Below are 19,940 nucleotides of genomic sequence, written 5' to 3'. Positions count from 1 at the left end.
GGCGTAAAAAGAAATGAGATCCTGTTAATTCCAGCAGCATAGATGAGCCTGGAGGATATTACATTAAGTGAAATAAGCCAGGCACAGAAAGATAAATACCACATGTTCTCACTCATATGTGGGAGCTAAAAGAAAATTGAGATCATAGAAGTAGAGAGTAAAATTGTGGCCACAGAGGATAAGAAGGGTAGAGGGGAGGTGGAGAAAGGAGAGGTTGGTTAACAGATACAAAATTACAACTAGATAAGAGGAATAAGCTCTAGTGTTCTGTAGCACTGTGGGGTGACTGGTTAACAATATTGTATTGTATATTTTCAAATAGCTAGAACATGAATGTTGTCAACACAAAGAATGATAAATGTTTGAGGAGCTGGATATGCTAATTACCCTGATTTGATCATTGCACATTGTATACATGTATCAAAGTATCACTCTGTACTCCATAAATATGCACAATTATTACATGTCAAATGAAAAGGAAAAATATATCATTTAAAAAAGAAACTGACAGGAATAAGGGAATAAGAAGAGAAGAAAATTCTAGTTTATCTTGGTGGGCATCTATTCTTTTGCCACATAAAAGTCATGGTCATTCCAAAATGGATTGGGTTCTTCCTGAGCCATCTGAAGTGACCCGTTTAGTGCCAAAGAGGATAACAGTGATAACAGTAATAATAGTATTAAGAGACTTCCAGAAGCAAAGGTTTGTGCTTAACAGAGAGCTGTGAGCCCCTCACCCCCACCCCCAACCCCACCTGAGACCTTTTTCATTTTGCCAAAGCTTAATGTAAAACCCAAGAGATAGATTCCAGCAGTTTATATTGATTATAAACCACACTGAGAGAAAGAAAGCTATTGATGGAGTGTTACTTAACATGATGGGTCAGCACGTTCCTTGAATTTAGAATGAAAGCTCTACTGATTGAATATGATTCATCTGAGAATAATATGAAGCCAAAATTAAAGGAGGGAGTTTGGTTTCCTTGTCACTAAGGGCTGTTCAGAAGACAAAAGGAAAATACCTTGGTCTCCTGCATTCCTTGCAAGCCTGTCCATCTTCATTTTGTCCATCTCAGCTCTTAATTAGTTTTTTAAAAATATTTTTTCTAACTAAATTATACAGCTAGCACCTATCATTACAAAAGGAAATTAAGGTAAAACTTCCTTTTATGGATCTGTTGTGGGTTTTATTTAAATCCCACCTTCTCTCCCCCATAAAAATTTATGTTTCTTCCCCATTACCAGCATCATCATCAACCCGATTTATGTCCCTTTTAAGAGATGACTGTCATGGTCATTATCAACTAAAGCATTGACTCTTCCTGTTTTGTGCACTGATAGTATACAGTCATATTCAACATTAAGCCAGTACAAAATCAAATAAATGTTTTTATGTAATGAACAAAAACAAGAAGAAATACATTAAGTAGCATACTATAGAGATTTATTAATGATATTAAATCCCCTACACACATCCATCTAGATTATATGATGTTTATCAAGGAAAAAATTTTATTCTACCTCTGTTTCGTTTTCTCTTCAGTCTCAGGACAGAGACTGAAGAAGTGTGTGTGACAGGATAAAACTCTTTGTAGGATGGCACCTGGAGTATGTCTTCTTTTAATGTCAGTTGCAGTGAAATTGCATGCAACAATAAGTTTAGTGCTTTGGAAGGAAAAAATCTCCCTCTGGGGTGTTAGGACATTGAATTGGGATGCATCCAGGAGGGAAGGGCAACATTATATGAGGGCAGACATGATCATGTGCCATGCACAGTTGCCTTACATATGTAGTCATTCAACAAGTAGTTATTCAGTGTATGAGTACTGAGATAGTATACTGTACCATCAAAAGTGAGGATGTTGTTTTCAGACAGATCTGAAATTGTCCTGGTTCTGCATTCACTAACTCTAGGCAAGTTATTTAACCTTTCTGAGCCTTTGGTTCCTTCTCTTTAAATGGAACTAATAATGGCATTTAGGAGATTAAATATGCAAATATATGTAAAAAGTACCTGTTGAAAAAAACATTCAACAAATGGTAGCTTTGATTATTAATGTTGACAGACAAAAAGAGCCAAGTGAAATGGCTTGTGAAAAGACATAACTTTTTGTGACACTACATTTGAAGGTCTTTTATTTTTCTCAGATAAGGAAAAGGAAAAGAAATAAGGGACACTCAGAGAGGCCTTAAGGTTTAGAACAAACTGATCCACGTAGTACAGATGTCTGTGAAATGGGAGCTCTAATGCTGTCTTTTCCATACTCTTGACTTGTTTCTCTTAATTTTTGACAGTGAAGCCATCTTATAAAATATAAAACATCTGTATTGATGAGTGTACATATGTCCTTCCATAACAAAGAAAATGGGTTTATTAAGAAATAATTTGCTATTTAGAAAATTTAGGTCCATTAACTTTCTGATTTTCTATCTTGAAGCTTACTTGTTTGTAAAGATGCTTCCTAGCACTGTGTAAATCATGCCTGTGTGCTCAGGAGCTGTCCTGTTTCCTTTTATTTAACCATCTTTCCTTTTATTTTAACCATCATGCCTTGCATTTGATCTGACACCTTTCACTGAGTCTTGAGAAGGTGATGACTCTCAAAAGATGATGGTCTTTGTTCAAGGATGCTAAGCTAGTAACCTAAAAGATTACTGGTACATATTACTTGAAAACAATGTGAATTAGATATACTTGCCTCCCTAATAATCAAAGTCCATTAACCTCATAATTTTTACAGACTACTTTTTCAACAAATAGAGAAATCAAGCAGTAGAACAATTGCTTGACCAAAAGGGACTCTTAGCACATCAGGGTTCAAGGCCTTTCTATTTAATCTGTCATTCCAAACTATTTCCCTCTGAGAACAAGGAGAAAAGCTGGACAAAATGAGAAAATCATGAGTTTGAGAAACTGGGGAGCAACAAAGCTAGTGACAACACAAAAGGAAAAAACCAAGAGATGTACGCCCAGCATTTAGGACTGCTTTTCCTATATGGCTCCAGAAGACATTGAAAAGTTAAAAGTAGCTTTCTAAAGACCTACATGTCCAGGGAGATAAAAATTGGAGTCAAGTCAGGCTAGGGAGATAAAAATTAGAAGAGGATGGGCTCTGGTAAAATGTCTGGACTTTTGGTTGGGACTCTGAAAGGATGCACACTAGGAACAAGGATAAACTAGAACAGACCCTCAATTCAAATCATGCCAATCTCTGCCTGAAAGATGGAAATTCTAGTTCCCCCAACAGCTTTCCCAGAAGCAAACCTATATCATCACTGGAAGAAGAAAACTTTATTCTAGGCCTCAAAATACCTCTACAATTTGTATATACAATATCCAATAGCTAGTCTTAAAATAACCAGGCATATAAGGAGACAAGACAACTTAGTAGAAAACTAAAATATGCTCAATATGTTCAATGAAATAAAAAGTAAATTTTAGAAATGCGATGGCGTTCTGGAGACTATAAAAAAGAACAAATGAGAATTATAGACCTGAAAAATATGATTGAAATTAAAGACTCAGTAGATGGATTAAACTGTATATTAGACCCAGATGAGTAGAGTCCTGTGGAAGTCAAAGATAGGTCTGAAGAAACTACCCGAAATGAAACCTGCAGAGATAAAAGGATGAGAAATACAGAATAGATGATAAAGCAAACAAACATGGGGGGTATGGTTACTGGAGTTACCAGAGAAGAGGCGAGATGAGGAAGAATAGATAAAGGCTGAGACCAAGCTATCAAAATGCATTATGAAAACCAGGCAAGATAAAACCACAAAACCACATCTAGGCACATTCTTGTAAAGATGCTGAAGACCAAAGAGTAAATCTTAAAGCATCAGGGAAAAAAGGTTTTTTCCCTTAAAAGGAATAATATTAAACTGAGAGCTGATTTCACAGACACTGCTGAGGGCAGGATACCATTATGAAAACAAATGAACTACAAAAAAGTGTTCACACTGAAAGGTACAATTCCAGCGCCCTTCTCCCCCAATTCTCAGAATATGGCCAGAAAATTGGAAGGTTCTTCTGTGGGCAATTTGACCAGCCACAAGGAAGGGCAGAAATAAACTGTTAGTTGGGCATCTAAAATGTCTGGTGGCGTTTGGTGGGCTGGCATCCAAGCACACAGAGGCAGGCAGGCTTCCTTGCTTTCTTTCTTTCTTTCTCTCTCTTTTTCTCTCTCTCTCTCCACCTCTCCCTCTCCCTCTCTCTCTCTCTTTCTTTCTTTCTTTCTTTCTTGTTTTTTTAGATGAGGTCTCACTATTTTACCCAGGCTGGTCTTGAGCTCCTGGGCTGAAATAATCCTCTCACCTTGGCCTCCCAAAGTGCTGGGATTACAGGCATGAGCCACTGCACTCAGTCTTAGTGCTTTACTCTTAAACATAAATACTTAACCAGGCTCCACCAAGAAAACCTGTAATGCAGAAGAAAGAAACCAAAAACATAAAAATGAGAACTTGGAGAAAATAAATACAATACAAGAAGAAAGTTTAAAATAAAACAAAATGATAATTAAAAATCTCAAGAAAGTAAAGATGACTTTGTATCCATGAACAAGAGCAGAATGATATTTTTTAAAAGAACAAGAACAAAAGTATGCTCATAGATACTAAAAATATAATGCCAGAAGTTTAAAATTTGATAGAATATCTGGAAAATAAAATTGAGGAACTATCAGAAAGTAGAAAAAGAAGAAAAAGATTAGGAGAAAGACGAGAAAATTAGGCAGTTTGTTCAGGAGTTCTAAGACGCAATATGTGCTGCAAAAGAGCAGATTCTTAAATGCAGATGACAAAGTTACCCAAGAAATAATTGAAGGAATGTTTTCAGAACAGAGGAAAGGAAGTTACGGAGAAGGTTCATCAAATATGCTGCACGGTGGATGGAAACAGGCCCATGTCGAGGCACACCATAACTAAGTTCCAGAACACTGGACACAAAGAGAAGGCTGCAGGAACTTCCAGATTAAAAAAAAATCATGGTCAAAACCAAAAAAATTGTGAAACAGAGTGGCATCAGACTTCTTGACAGAAACACTAGAGGAAAAAAAAATTACTTTCTGAAGGAAAATAAATCCTAATCTTAAATTCATCATCTAGCCAAAAGACTAACAAAATCTGGGGATAAAATACATTTCAGATATAAAAAATCTCAAAAAATTTACACTCCACATACCTTTTTTCAGGAGGCCGCTGAAGAGTGCTGCACCACAGTTAGGAAGGCACGGATTCAGCAAATAGGGGCTCAAACACAGGAGAGAATGCTGAGGGGTGCACAGGATGTTGCTGCCTGCCAGTCCTAGGATGCCAGCCACATTGCAGGCCCAGAGGGCAGCCTGTCCAGATGGGAGTTGGAGAACAGGCAGCTCCAGGAGAGATTTGTCTCCAAGAAGATGGAACCTGTGTAGAAGATGCTTCTGAAAGTATTGAGAGGCAATTTGCCTCTTTGGTTGAGAGTTTGGGGATGAGTTTGTGATGAATGTGATGTCCATGATAGATACATGAAAACCACGTGAAAACAATTCCTGGGAACCTGAACGTTGTATAAGAAAGGAAACGTCATCATAGGCCATTTTTTTATAGCTCAGCTGAGTTTAGTGTTTGCATACTCATGATGGTGCAAATGCAAATATCTATCTCACCAAAAAGTAAATGTTAACTATATTGGGAGGATGAAGAGAAGAAAGTGAAAGAGAGAGAGAAAGAGAGACATGGAGAGTGGGCAAGAAAAAAGCTATTATTATTTACCATGGGGAAAAATAAATGAATAATGTGCAAACTGAAAACTTAAGAAGTAGCAGTTGAGTACTTAGCAATATAGAGGCAAATCCAAAAAGCAAAGGCTAAAAGAACTGACAGTGGTGGACTGTGTTGACGGACAAGGATTCGTGCAATGGGGAAGATGGGAGAGTGGATTCCAAGGGCTGCTGCTTTTTACAATATACCTTTTCCAGAAGCATTTGATTTTTGAAATTGTGTGTATGTATACCTTTGATACAAACTTTAAAAATTTAAATCACAGTGCAGAACAGTCTGTAGAGTATTGCACCATTTATGTAAGAAAAAACGTATGCAAATATTGATCATAAAGTATATCTGGAAGGATCCTTAGAAAACTGTAACAATGGCTACCTCTGGGGATGGTAACTAGTGACCATGCACTGGCAGAAGAAAAACTCTTCACCCTTTGAATCCATTTGAATGTTACACTGTCTACATGTATTATTTATTTTTTTAAAAGCTTCTAAGAAACAAACTGGGAATGAGACTGCAGCAAGAGAGCAAACAAAGTTAAAATTAAGTGAGCTCTAAAAAGAGTGACCATATCCTTTTAAGATGAGTTATTTATTCAATAAATATATATGTGTGTCTCCTTGTTACACAAGTAACATTATCTTTATAGAACAAACAGAAGTTAAAGATAACAAAAAAAATCACTTGTCATCACATCATGCAGATAACCACTATTAAATTTTTGGTGTGTATCTTCTGAATTTTTTATGGTGTGTGTGGTCTGTCTGTATTCCTACTCCCTCCCATGGGACAATACTATTTTGTTACCAGTTATTTTCACTCAACAATGTATTGTAGTCACTTAATATGAATTATTAAGGAATATTTGTCTACAGATCATTTTTACTGGCTAGTTTTATTGCATCATTTGACTCTACCACAGTTGATTTAACTAATCCCCTGATAGATTGTTCCCAGTTTTTTACTACTATAAGCAATGCTTGTGTCTTAATTTTGCTGACATCTGTAATTGTTTTCTTTGACTAAATTTCTAGAAATGCAGTTGCTGGGTCAAATGACATGTATGTAACTAAAAGTCTTGATACATCTTGTGAATTCTGTCCCAGAGAATTTGTACAGTTTATGTCCTACCCCCTAGCAGTGTTGAAAAATATCACTCCTAGATTCTTGCTAACATTTTTGTGGATTTTTTTGGCCAAGTCTGACAGATGAAAAAATATTTTGTTGTTATTTAAGTTTGTGTTTATTTGGCTTACTGGTGAGGCTGGACACCTTCCATATATTTACTGACCAACAAATAAATACTACTTTTGAGCCCTTTTCCTATACCTTGTACTAAGGGGAGAGATAAAGGGTAAACAAAATAGTTTCCTTCTGCAAAGAGTTTATAATCTCATAAAAGAAACAAATATACAAACAATACAGCTGGGTTATAATGTGAAGCGCAGAGGAGGACGTGATTCATTCTTCTGTCAGATTTAAGTTTTTCGTGGGTCGGAACATTTGAGTGGAGACTTGAAGGCCAAGGAGAAAAAAAGCAGAGAAATGGGGATACGCTTTCTGAGAGCAGCATATTTAAATGCAGATGACACTTGGGACACTTGGGAAAGGTAAATGACCTGGTGTCCCGGAAACTAAGCCTAGAAAATGCAGTGGGGCCCTAAGTCTTATGAAGATTTGGGAGTAGATCCTCCAGACCAGAAGCTCATCTGGTACACCAGTCTGGATTGTGGGCTGCCATGTTTGCAGAGAGTCTGGGTGACTTCTCAAATGGCAGTGAGAGCCTGCCTCCTACCAAGATTCACACAAAATCGTGGATTCCCCAGATATAAAAAGTGAGTCCACGTATGGATCAAACAGAAAAAAGTGGGATCCCTGAGCTCTGGAACTTGTATGTAAAGTTGTGTGTGTGGGGGAGGGTGGGGGGGGGGGGGTATGTGCATTTTTTGATGAAGGGGTTCCTGGCTTTCTCAAAGATGATAAAAAGACTCAGTGCCTCTGATCCAGACACTGGAGAGCCATGCAGAATCCCCAGCAGGAGAGCAGCGGGATCAGATCACTGAAAGATAAACCTGTTGAAGCAGGATATTTCCCTGACCCCTTCATGGGACTCACGAAGGGAGTGTGTCCCTCACTCAGCTGCTGCTCTCAACACCTTGCTGGAGGGAGCACACAAGCGAATGAGGTGGGAACTGGAATGCATGAGTGCTGAAACCAGCCAACCGCATCGGCACCAGCAAGATCAAACTCCACTTACTGGGACCTGCTGCACTCCACCCCTCACAGGTGGGAGTGTGCTGGTGAGTGGGTGCAGGAGCCAGAGTGAGCACTCCTGGGTGCCAGCAGGAGCAAACTACATGCAAGCCCTGTGGCAGCATCTTGGGGGCAGTGGGCGGGGGCGGTGCCTGCAATTCCTGAAGTCCCAGAGGGTGTGTTACAGTGCTGTTTTAGCTCTGCCGACTGTGGACACCTTAGGTGTTAACAGCTCAGTGGGCCCTTTGCCTTGTCGCATGGGGCAGCTGCCCTCTGCCAACGAGGGCAAAGGGCCAGTGTGACAGCCTTTTGTATCTGCACTCAGGGATCCCGAGCTCTGGTCCTGCAGCCAGGAAAAATGAGGTCACATGAACAAATTTAAGGATGGTAAATGTGGGAGATTTAATTGCCGATGAAAGTGGCTTTCAGGGGGAAAGGGAGCTGAAAAGGAGATGAGGCACGTAGGTGATCTTCCCCTGAAGTCTGGCCATCTGCAGCCAGCTTCTTCTCTGAAGTTATGCCATCAAAGTGTCCCCTCTGTAATCCCCAACATCCAGCTGCCTCTCCTCTCTGCTGGCTGAGTCTGGAGTCTTTATAGGCACAGGCTGGGGCATGGGGTGGGGCCATGGGTGGTTAAGGGAAAGGCAACATTCAAGTGGGAAAACAGAGATATAAGTTCTCACTTTGGGCCACAGGTTCCGGGTTTTCAGCTTAAAGGTAGGGTTTCGCCAGGGACCCACCCTTTTCTAGAATTCCTCTGCCCCCCGTCCCTATCACTGTCAACAGTGTAGACTGGGGAGGGTACCAGCAGGAAGGAGAACTGGATGGGAAGTTTGGAAAATAACGTTAGTAACGATCACCACTGACTGAGCATGTAATCTATGATAGACGAGGTGCTAGATGCTTAGCACCCTTTTATTTTATCTTCAAGTTAACATTTAACATAAAAGGAAACCGAAACCTAGATTTTAAAATTAGTGCAAGGTCACTTGGCTGTGAATGGCAGAGTCCATAGTTGACTACCAGGTCATGAGACTCTCAAGCCCACACTTCTGATTATGACCTTAAATTGCCTCCCGTGTAAAGCTCTACACCATTTCTTCTGCATCTCATCTCCTAATTTTCAGTTAACTTTCTTAAGCAGCAAAGTGACTCGCTTCGGGGAAAAGAACTATGTGACCAGAGACCCCATTTAGAAGACGAACAGGAGAAAGGGCCTGTAATCCCAGCAATTTGGGAGGCTGAGATGGACAGTTCACTTGAGGTCAGGAGTTAGAGATCAGCCTGGCCAACAGGATGAAACCCTGTCCCTACAAAAAAATATAAAAATAAGCCAGGCATGGTGGCACATGCCTGTAATCCCAGCTACTCTGGAGGCTGAGGCAGGAGAATTGCTTGGACCTAGGAGGCGGAGGTTGCAGTGGTCCGAGATGGCGCCACTGCACTCTAGCCTGGGTGACAGAGTGAGACTTCTTCTCAAAAGAAATTTTTTTAAAAAAAGAGAAATGCCTTGGTGACCCTTCATTGTTCTTGTTCCACATAGTGCTGGTCATCTGCTGAGATAGTAGTGTAACTCCAAAGAAATCCCTCACTCTGCACATTGCTTTCTATTGTTATTTGCTCTCTTTATTTCATGGAAGGAGATTCTTGCAGATTTCAACTGGCAAATGAGTTATTTGGAAGAAAAGTGCACAGTGCTATTTTCTTCAAGCTTCCTAGTTATTAGCCACACTCCCGGTGATTGTTGAGGTGACATGTGCAAACAATGGTGTTCACTTCTGCCTTTCGTGGCAAATATTAAACACACAATAAGGAAACCTATAAAGCTCTGGCTGCTTTACCTTGGGAGCTGAGCACTGCATAAGTGTGCTGCTGCCGTATTGTCAAATAAAAGGCAAATGTTATCCTTAGATATATGAAACCTCAGAGGGGAGGGCTTAACACTCATCACCAGTGGTCGCGGAATTCTGAATTAGAAAATATCGCAAATATTCCATCTTTTGCACAGTCATATTCCCTGCAGGCATGCACATACCTCCTGTACATGTTGTTTACAAGCTGCTCAAACGACTGGCTTTCTGGCCCCAGACTGCAGAAAAAGCAAAGGCAACTATGGCTGACATTTTCATGGAAAGCTTAGGAAGGCTCATTTTTTATCATCTTTGGAACAAATAGATGGAACCTTGTATTAGGTTTCTCTTGCTGGGTAACAAATTATCACAAATATAGCGGCTTAAGGCAATGCTAACTTATGATCTCAGTTTCCGTGGGTAAGGGGTCCAGCCATAGGCTGGATTCTCTCCTTAGGATCTCAAGAGGCTGAGATCAAGGTTAGCCGAGCTGCATTCCTTTCAGGAGTCTTGGTGAGGGAAAGATCCACTACTGGGCCCCCCCAGGTCATTGGCAGAATTTTTTTCCTTGCAGTTGAATGACAGAGTACCTCAGTTTTTTTGGTGGCCGTCAGTCAGGGACTGCTTTCAGCCACTTTGGAGCCGTTGTTCCTTGCCATGTGGCCCCTCCCATAGGCCCTCTATGCTTGGAATCTTTTCACCAGGAAGAGTGTAGTCTGGTTAAGTCACGACCACTGAGGATAATCTCCCTATCTGAAAGTCAACTGATTTGGGACCTTACCTACATGTGCTAAATCCCTTCACAGCAACACCTGGATTTGTGTTTGACTAAGTAACTGGGGGAGGATAATCGTGCTCCAAGAGGTGGAGATCCTGGGGGCCAACTTAGAATTCTGCCTGTCACAACCCCATAGCCTCTCCTTTTCTGGCAAGAGTCTTGTATGTTAAATGCTTCCTTAGCATCCATCTTTGTTTTCTGTTTTGAGCTGATAATTGTATGTCACGTGGGGCATTTCAGATTTGGGGAAAATGATGATGATAGCTTTCGTTCTTGAGGACTTGCTTTGTGCCCAACATTGTGCTGAGATTTTACCTGCACTCTCTCACTCATCCGTCCCCACAGCTCTATATGGAAGGTACAGTCAATATCCTGAGCTACAGATGAGAAACCTGAGACCAGGCATACATAGTTAGGAGACATCCCCAAAGTTCCACAGCTGGAAAGCAGCAGAGCAGGGACTCAAACCCGCATCCCTTTCCTTCAGCGCCCTCCCTCCCACCCTATTTCTGTCAGCTGCTATTTTGCCCTATTGTGGTTTTGAAAGAGTTATGAAATGCCCTCCATAGCTATGATGATTATCATTCGTCCTTTCCTTTTTTAGTCAAATTTTCCATTTAATAACAGGAAATATCACAATGACCAAGCCCTCCCTAAAAGCAAAGGATAGCCCTAAAAGTCAACCACCAAAGAGACACAAGGATGATAGAGTAGTTTCGAGGCTGACTCGTGTAAGGTAAGAGCAGTCCAGTGCCTTAACATCTGGCATTTTAATGTGTCTTTGTCTTGCATTCTATGATATATTTTGCTGTCTGGCTTTATGCCAAGCATTGATTAATAAGCTTCATCAGAAAACTCACCAATTCAGCCCTGAAGAACAACTTCAGGTCTTTCCAGAAGAGCCAACCTGTGTCAGCAGGAAACAGAAGAGAAATGGTACACATCCATTGAAAACTAATGTCCCCTGACTTGAAAGAGCACTTATGCTGATGACACCCTCACTTCATCATGAACAGAGGATTGGCCTGTGCTACCAGCTAGAGGAGGAAAACAAATGATTGGAATAGGAAAGATGACATTGACAGTACTCTCTCTGCAAGGCATTTTGCTTTTTGATAAAACGACAAAAATTGCATTGATTTATGTTTTCATTGTAAGCTGAGTCTCATAAATGAGCAAAGCTATGTAGGATGCTAACAGGCCACCAATTTAGGAAGAAGGGTCAACAAAGTGAGATCTTCTTGCCCAGAACTTTCTTAGTTTCTCTCTAGCTGCCCCTCCATTTGTCCTAAAAGCAGATGGATGTGAACTCTAAGCCTGCAGTTCCCATAGGATCTGAAAGGCAATTCCCATAGGATCTGTGTTCTGATGGAGTAAGCTCTTCACCTTTCAAAATCTGAGATCTGGGAGAGTTGGGGGAAGATATGAGGATGTGGCAGTAAAGTGAACCAACAAGGAAACTTTGGCAGAGAGCAGCTAGCAGCTCAGCACACTCAACTCTCTTTACTGTAGACCCAGGGCTAGACTACATTTCCTAACCTCCATTGGGGTTAGGCTGCATTGACTCAGTTCTGGCCGGTGGAAGTGAACAGAAGTGATGTGCACCACTTCCAGGCATGGTGCATAAAATCCTAGCACACAACCCTCCTTTCTCTTTCTTCTCTTACTGGCCAGCTGGATGTCAATATGGATATCTTAGAAACCAAGAGTTAAATATGTCAGAATCCGTTTAGTAGAGATCCTTGGATGACTAAATGGAACAGAAGCCCATCCTCACACCTGTCACCAGTTGGAATTCATGTGGGCCCAAAATAAGCTTCTGTTGTATAAAGCCATTGAGCATCAGGGGTCTTTCTGTTAAAACAGCTACCATAAACTTATCTAAAATAATAGCCTAGAATTTCAAAACAGCAAGTAGGGAAAACAGTTCTAAGAAAGGAGAACGTCTGGTTACTCAAGCATGAGAAATCCATTTCCATGTATTGCTTTGATTGTGTATGCCAACTGAAAATGATAAAAGTCAAAGATTCCTATCTACTGTAATATAAATTCAAGATGAAATGAAGCTACCTTGATCCATTTTAAAATGTCTATAGAAAATTGAATTTGCACTTATAGCTCTTTTAGAACATACTTTATGTCATTTTCTATGATTAATGTGTTAGAGGATTTTAGTGTTGTCACTTTAAGACTGTTAAAATGTTTCTTTTGATAAATTAGGAAGATGCATCAGAAATTATTTCTTTGAACCTAAGTATGGATAGAACATTGTAACATTCAATCCTTACAGTTTCTCTTGGCAATAATAATTGAGCTACAGTCCTGAAAATTAAATTTAATAGGATTATTATCTTTTACTAATATTTTAATACAAAATTATAAACAAATACAGATTAATGCTCTGGAGAGACAGAGACTTTGTTTACTGTTTTCTGATTATTTTAGTACTCTACTAGAACCAAGTTACTACGAATAGGAAAGTTACCGAGAAAATTTTGAAAAATAGATGACTCTTGCAAGATTCAGCATTTTTTTCATGCGCATCCTTTGAATACAGACAATGATACAAACATCTCCATCCAGGTCCTACTTTATCTAGTGTGGTATTTAATGCTTAATTGTTTTTTTTTTTCTATTTCTATGTCTTTTTGGGATTTTCCATATTTGAAGATTATGAGTAATAATAGGACTCTTGACTTAGAGTTATATCTATAGTTTCCATTAATACCAAAAATTAAAATTTCCTCATTATCATTCATCTACATCCTCATTTATATACAATTTAAAACCTTGAAAAATGTTCTTCTTTCCTTTATTTAATTCATTTAAATTTTAAAATGCAATTTACTTATTTCCCATGTAGATTTTCAAACCAGGAAGAAATATAACTAGCTTTCTGCTCTGTCTTACATTTGTCCTCAATTATAAATTGGGAAATTGACATTTTGCTTTAAATATTAGATTTTCCTTATTTAAGTACCTGTGAGCCTATTCCTAAGAGAGTGACCATCGGGCCCACTGACTGAATCTATTTTTTTAATCTGCAGTGGCGCCAGACCAGGATTTTGGTGACATTCCAAGGCACTGCCACCCTGTGAGATTCTGCCTGGCTGAATCTCTAACTCTTGCTTGCAATCTGCAATGTACCTTTATGTCACTTACAGAGATCATCAGTGCAACTCTGACCTAAGTTTGTCAGGAGGTTTCCAGTCCATTGTACCTGAGCCCCCATAGAGCTACCTGTGTTTTTACATTTCTCTTTTTTCTCCTTTTGCTAGAAGAAGTATATCATAGAATTAAATGAAAGGATAATCTTAGACTGGAATGTCCTCTAGAGCCCCGCTCAAATAGTAAAATTTGCATTTGTTTTCAAATCCATTGTTTTCTACTGTATGCGTTACTTTGGAGGGCTTCTTCTGCGGTACCAAACTCAGGGAGCTTCACGAAGCTTCCTGGGAGATTCACAAGGAAGATTCATGAAGGAATCATCAAACTCTTTTCTGATGAACTGGAGAGTGTGGCTTTTCCTCTCAGTTATTATCCTGGAAGCATCTAAATACTCTCCACATCTCTTCTTTTGCAGCTTTTTCTCAGTGCATATTGGTAATAACTAAATATTTTCTATAAAGATTAATCCACATAAGTACTTCTGAGTAATGTCTTTCCCAAAATAAAACAGGACTTTCATAATTGATCTAAATGACAAAGCAATCAAAATGGGGAAATGATTTATTTTCTTTTAAGTTCTAGGGTACTTGTGCAGGATGTGCAGGTTTGTTGCATAGGTAAATGTGTGCCATGGTAGTTGGCTGCACCTATCAACCTACCATCTAAGTATTAAACCCAGCATGCATTAGCTATTTTTCCTGATGCTCTCCGCCCCCCCTGCCCCCCGACACCTGACGTGCCCTGGTGTGTGATGTTCCCCTCCCTGTGTCCATGTGTTCTCATTGTTTAGCTCCCACTTATGAGTGAGAACATGTAGTGTTTGGTTTTATGTTCCTGTGTTTGTTTGCTGGGGATAATGGCTTCCAGTTCCATCCATGTCCCTGCAAAGGACATGACCTCATTCAAAAGGATGTTTTTTCTTTGATGCTTTCTATTAACTTTGAGATAATTGTTTATATAGGCAATTAAACAAATTAGAATTTTAGTAGTATTAATAATATAGTGCAATATAATTAGGAATCACATCACCTGATAATTAAGTCCAATTTCATATTTGGAGGGAAAAGAAAATGTGTGTGGTACATTTGTCAGACATTCAAAGGGTTTCAACATCCTTTGCTCTTGTTCTTTAGATTCCCCTGAAGTAGTTTCACTCTGGCCTCCTTCTGAATTCCATTTTTGTTGTTGAAATATTGGTCTCACTAATGTCATTGCTGCCAGCTCCTCGGGGTGTTTATGTATTTCCCACAACACCTGGACCTCAGAGCCATTGAATATATATTTGTTATATTTACTTGAAAAGTCCAAAAACAATTTGCTCATTAAATTTGTAGAAGACTTGGAGGGGCTAGGAGGAGTGGTCCCTAATTATTAGTTGTAGTAGCTAGTAAGTTGAATGTCATAGTCAGAATTATAAAAGTTGTCAAAAGATGAAAACCTTATAAAAATAAAAAATACCAACACCTGAGTTCAAAAATACAGAAATCAAAATTAAGGAGAGAATAGATGTGTTTAATAGCATATTACACATAGCTGAAGAGAGAGCTAGTGAATTGGAAGAGAGCTCAAAAGAAAGCATCAAAAATGAAGCACAGAAAACAACAAACAGAAAATGCAGATGAGGTTCAGAAACAGAGATAGGTTGAGAAATACAAATACTACTGTGTTGTAGTTGCCTACAGTATTCAGTACAGAAACATGCTGCACGGGTTTTCAGCCTAGGAGCAACAGGTTATACCATATAGCCTAGGTGTGTAGTAGACTCCACTGTCTCGCTCTACAATGTTCGCACAGCAACGAAATCACCTAATGACACATTTCTTAGAATGTTTCCCTGTCATTAAGTAACACATGTCTGTATTTCAAAATAAGTTTGCAATTTTAGCTAATGAAATTCTGATGAGGCTAATTATTAATTACTATAAATTAGTAGAAATCCAGATGACTTCTTATATTGTATTAATGAAATTGGTTCATCCTCACTATAACACTAGAAATTTTGCATTTGAAAAACGTTTCTTTTAAAACTTTCAAACTCCAAAAAAAAAAACCAAAAAGGAAAAATAAATAAGAATAAAAAATAAAAATTTCAAACTCCATAAAGAATATTGTGCCTTCTGTTGGTATCTCAGAATCTGGAGATTATAGTAGATAATAATTATAAGCTTGTTTGAGAATTGGACTGTTATCTTGGGAAAGAGATGTAAAGAATCTTCACAGAGAATTCAAAAGTAAAATCGTAGGTTTGCTCTTCAGAATCAGATTGCTTTTTGAAAAAAAGAAAAACCAACAAACATCCAGCTGCTTCAATTCAAAAAATAATGTTTGTCTCTGATGTTGAATTCCACAATGCCACCCATTTGAAGTGTAGAGGGCTTTGACATCTATAGAACGAAAAGCCAAGAATATCTTCCCTGTTAACTTGTACTCTTGTGTTGCAGGCACACAAAAAATCCCTTTGGACGATTGAACCCAATGAAGGCATGGTTCCTCCAGAAACTGATGTTCAACTGGCACTGACCGCCAACCTGAATGACACAGTGACATTCAAAGACTGTGTCATTTTGGACATTGAAAATAGCAGTACCTATCGGATTCCTGTTCAGGCTTCCGGAATTGGTTCCACTATTGTTTCAGATAAGCCCTTTGCTCCAGAACTCAATTTGGGGGCACATTTTAGGTAAGGAAATCTCATGGACCAATTTTTATAGATATCACATATGTTACATATGCTGAGCATCACCTCTACTTTAGAAAATTATTTTAAGTAATTAAAACTAGCCACCTCAGTCCCTCTCCTTTCCCATCCTCACTCTTCCACCTCCTGATGTGTATGTCAGCAACAAGAAGACATTTTCTAGCCATAACTTGGTTGCATTCTCTAATCCGTGTCCCTCTACATGCGAGAAGAATATGGTTTGTAGGAAATGCATTCTTTTCTCAAACTGGCTACTCTGTGATTAATTTAGACTCTCAACCGTAATTTCTTCTCTTTGATTCCAATACACTGTTAATCCCTCTCCACAAATGTAGAAAATACAGATACAGCTTAGTGGTAACCTAAGCAGAACATACCTAGGAAGGTAAAAATTTATTGCAAGTGTATTTTATCAGCTATTGCAGAGCCAGCAGCTTTTTTTTTTTTTTTTTTTTTTTTTTTTTTGAGACGGAGTCTCGCTCTGTCGCCCAGGCTGGAGTGCAGTGGCGCGATCTCTGCTCACTGCAAGCTCCGCCTCCCGGGTTCACGCCATTCTCCTGCCTCAGCCTCCCAAGTAGCTGAGACTACAGGTGCCCACCACCACGCCCGGCTAATTTTTTATATTTTTAGTAGAGACGGGGTTTCACCGTGTTAGCCAGGATGGTCTCGATCTCCTGACCTCATGATCCACCTGCCTTGGCCTCCCAAAGTGCTGGGATTACAGGCATGAGCCACCGTGCCCGATCACTAGCAGCTTTTGCAAAGCTTATGTCCGCTACTTGACTCCCATAGTACCAACAACTGAGATGGTTTCCATTGGCTTTGCCTGATTACCCAGGAAAAGCTAGAGGGTCTAAATATTTAAATAAGCTGTGGTACAGTATAGACACCTCTGAGCAGAACAATCTAAATGTGGACATAAAAATCAGGTTTGGACCAGGCACAGTAGCCCACGCCTATAATCCTAGCAGTTTGGGAGGCCAAGGCAGGAGGATCACTTGAGTTCAGGAATTCAAGACCAGCCTGGACAACATGGTAAAACCCCATCTCTACAAAAGTACAAAAAATTCTGGGCATGGTGGCGGGTGCGTGTAGTCCCAGCTACTCAGGAGGCTGAGGTGGGAGAATCACTTGAGCCCAAGAGGCAGAGGTTGCAGTGAGCCAAGGTCGTACCACTGCACTCCAGCCTGGGTGACAGAGTGAGACCCTGTCTTAAAAAAAAAAAGAAAGAAAAGAAGAACAACACACACATATACATATACACACACACATATATATGTATACACACACATATATAAGGTTTGGGCTGGGAGCAGTGGTTTATGCCTATGATCCCAGCACTTTACTTTGGGAGGCTGAGGTGGGAGGATTGCTTGAGCCCAGGAATTGGAGACCAGCCTGGGCAACATAGGGAGACCCCCCATCTCTACAAAATAAAAAAATCAGCCTCGCATGATGTCACATGCCTGTTGTCCTACCTACTTGGGAGGCTGAGGTGAGAGGATTGCTTGTACCCGGGAGGTTGAGGCTACAGTGAACCAGGATCACACCACTGCAACTCCAGCATGGGCAACAGAGCAAGACTTCATCTCAAATTAAATAAATAAATATATATATGAGGTTTGAGTGCTAAGTGTAGAGGGTATGTGTGGGGATTCTTGATTCCTCAGGAGAGTCATGTCACCATCACTAGTTGGCTCTTGGGGGCCAGTTGAATTTGAACTTATCTGTTGCAGTACTGTGAACAGATCTCAGAAGGTATTCCCCCTGCCTTCTGGGCTCACAGGCCCTGAAATCAAGTCATATATGCTGTGCTTGGAGATGTGACTGACATTAATCAGTTAGGAGCCCTCCCCAGAATCCTTCCCTCTGCTCCATCTACAAAATATGGGACTTCAATTGAAAATACCATAAACTAGTAGAAAATTAAGTAAAAAGCAAGTCACATGGTTGAATTGCATGCTTTTAGACAAGTATCCAATTATATTTTTCAAGTCAACTAAATATAAGAATTGTCCTCTCTGCCTGTCTATTGGCTGTAAGCGAGGGTAGTTTGTCATTGCATACCAGTGCTTCTAGTTTCAAATTTCTTTTCGTGCACTCAAATATAATTGTAGAAAACAATATGTGGCAAACCAGACCTAATTACATGTTCTTTTAAATCTACAAATAGTGTCAAGTAGCCTTCAAAGGATATTCTGACATATGGAATTGGAGGGTTAGCTAACAGTTTTCTATGAATATAAAAGCAAACTTTAGGTTTAGTTGCTAATTTGCCCTCTGCCTGAACTTTTTGACATAAAATCACTATGCCCACAGTCTCCAGAAGAATTGTCAAAAGCAGGGCTGGGTAAACTACAACCCTCTGCCTGCTTTTGTAAATAAAGTTTTATTGGAACACAGCCATGCCCATTTCTTAACATGTTGTCTATGGCTGCTTTCACACTACAAGGGAAAGTTGAGTAGCTGTTACAGAGACCGTGTGGCCCAAAAAGCCTAAAATATTTGTTATTTAGCCCTTTAAAGAAAAAGTTTGCCAACCTCTGGTCTAAAGAAATAGCCATACGTGGCCGCTTCTAATTGCATATGTTTAGACAACTCCCTTAGGTTTTCAGAGCTTCCATTTCTTGATCTATAAAATGGTAGTAAATATACTTATCATGACTGGATTGCTGTGATGATTGAAAGGTATACTGTGAATAAGTAACAGACATCCTGCCTAGTCTTTATAAACAGTATGTGTTTTTTATAAACGGTATATGGTTTTTATAAACAGTATATGTTGTTTATTATTTCTCCCAAAAGCCTACTGTTAGCCATAAACTACCAAGTAAAGAAGCTCCCTTGAGCGTGCCCCGTGGACACAGATTCACAACATATGTAGATAGAAATGGTTATACCTGACAACTAGCAAATATTCCTTCTGATTGTTTATTTCATGGTTCAACTTACCAGGCATGATGTCATTTCCTAAGGAGGAACAGATGGGATGAAATCTCAAAGCCTAGTAAAATTTAAAAAATAAAAAACAGTCCCGAGATAAGTTTTTCCCTAAGAAAATATTTTCAAGTAAGCCTGTGGGGGGAAAAAAAAATCCCAAACAAACAAAAACACATTTGAACCATATCCAAGATCTTAGAAATCCCAGTTTTTTTTTAGCAAATAGCCAGGCAGTTGGGACGTTCTTAGTAAATATTTGTGGAATATATGAATGCATGATGAACAAATGAATACATGAAATTGCAACATCTTTAAAGCACATTAGTCTGACATGGGTGACCAGTCCCGGTGGTGTTCTGGCCCATTGCAGTCCCCCTGGCCTATGTTAAAGCTTACAGAATATGCATGGTTTTTCTTCAAAGCTTCCTTCAAATTGAGCCCATCATTATGGGACATTCCACTCAGTCACTAGTAATTTTCTCAGCACAGCTTG

At 39.5% G+C, this 19,940-nt stretch overlaps 1 protein-coding gene across 4 annotated transcripts in view; it reads left to right on the top strand.

The window, feature by feature from the left end:
- Nucleotides 1–19,940, top strand: part of HYDIN (HYDIN axonemal central pair apparatus protein) — a 421,455-nt gene that overhangs the window by 182,822 nt on the left and 218,693 nt on the right. For all 4 annotated transcript variants that reach the window (XM_055366388.2, XM_055366390.1, XM_055366389.2 and 1 more), the window contains exon 19: nucleotides 16,251–16,489. In XM_055366388.2, the coding sequence (XP_055222363.2) occupies nucleotides 16,251–16,489 (239 nt within the window). The remainder of the gene's footprint in view (nucleotides 1–16,250; nucleotides 16,490–19,940) is intronic.

The sequence above is a fragment of the Gorilla gorilla genome, chromosome 18, assembly GCF_029281585.2.
Source record: "Gorilla gorilla gorilla isolate KB3781 chromosome 18, NHGRI_mGorGor1-v2.1_pri, whole genome shotgun sequence".
Classification (NCBI taxonomy): Eukaryota; Metazoa; Chordata; class Mammalia; order Primates; family Hominidae; genus Gorilla; species Gorilla gorilla.
This window is presented reverse-complemented; position numbering and strand designations above follow the sequence as displayed.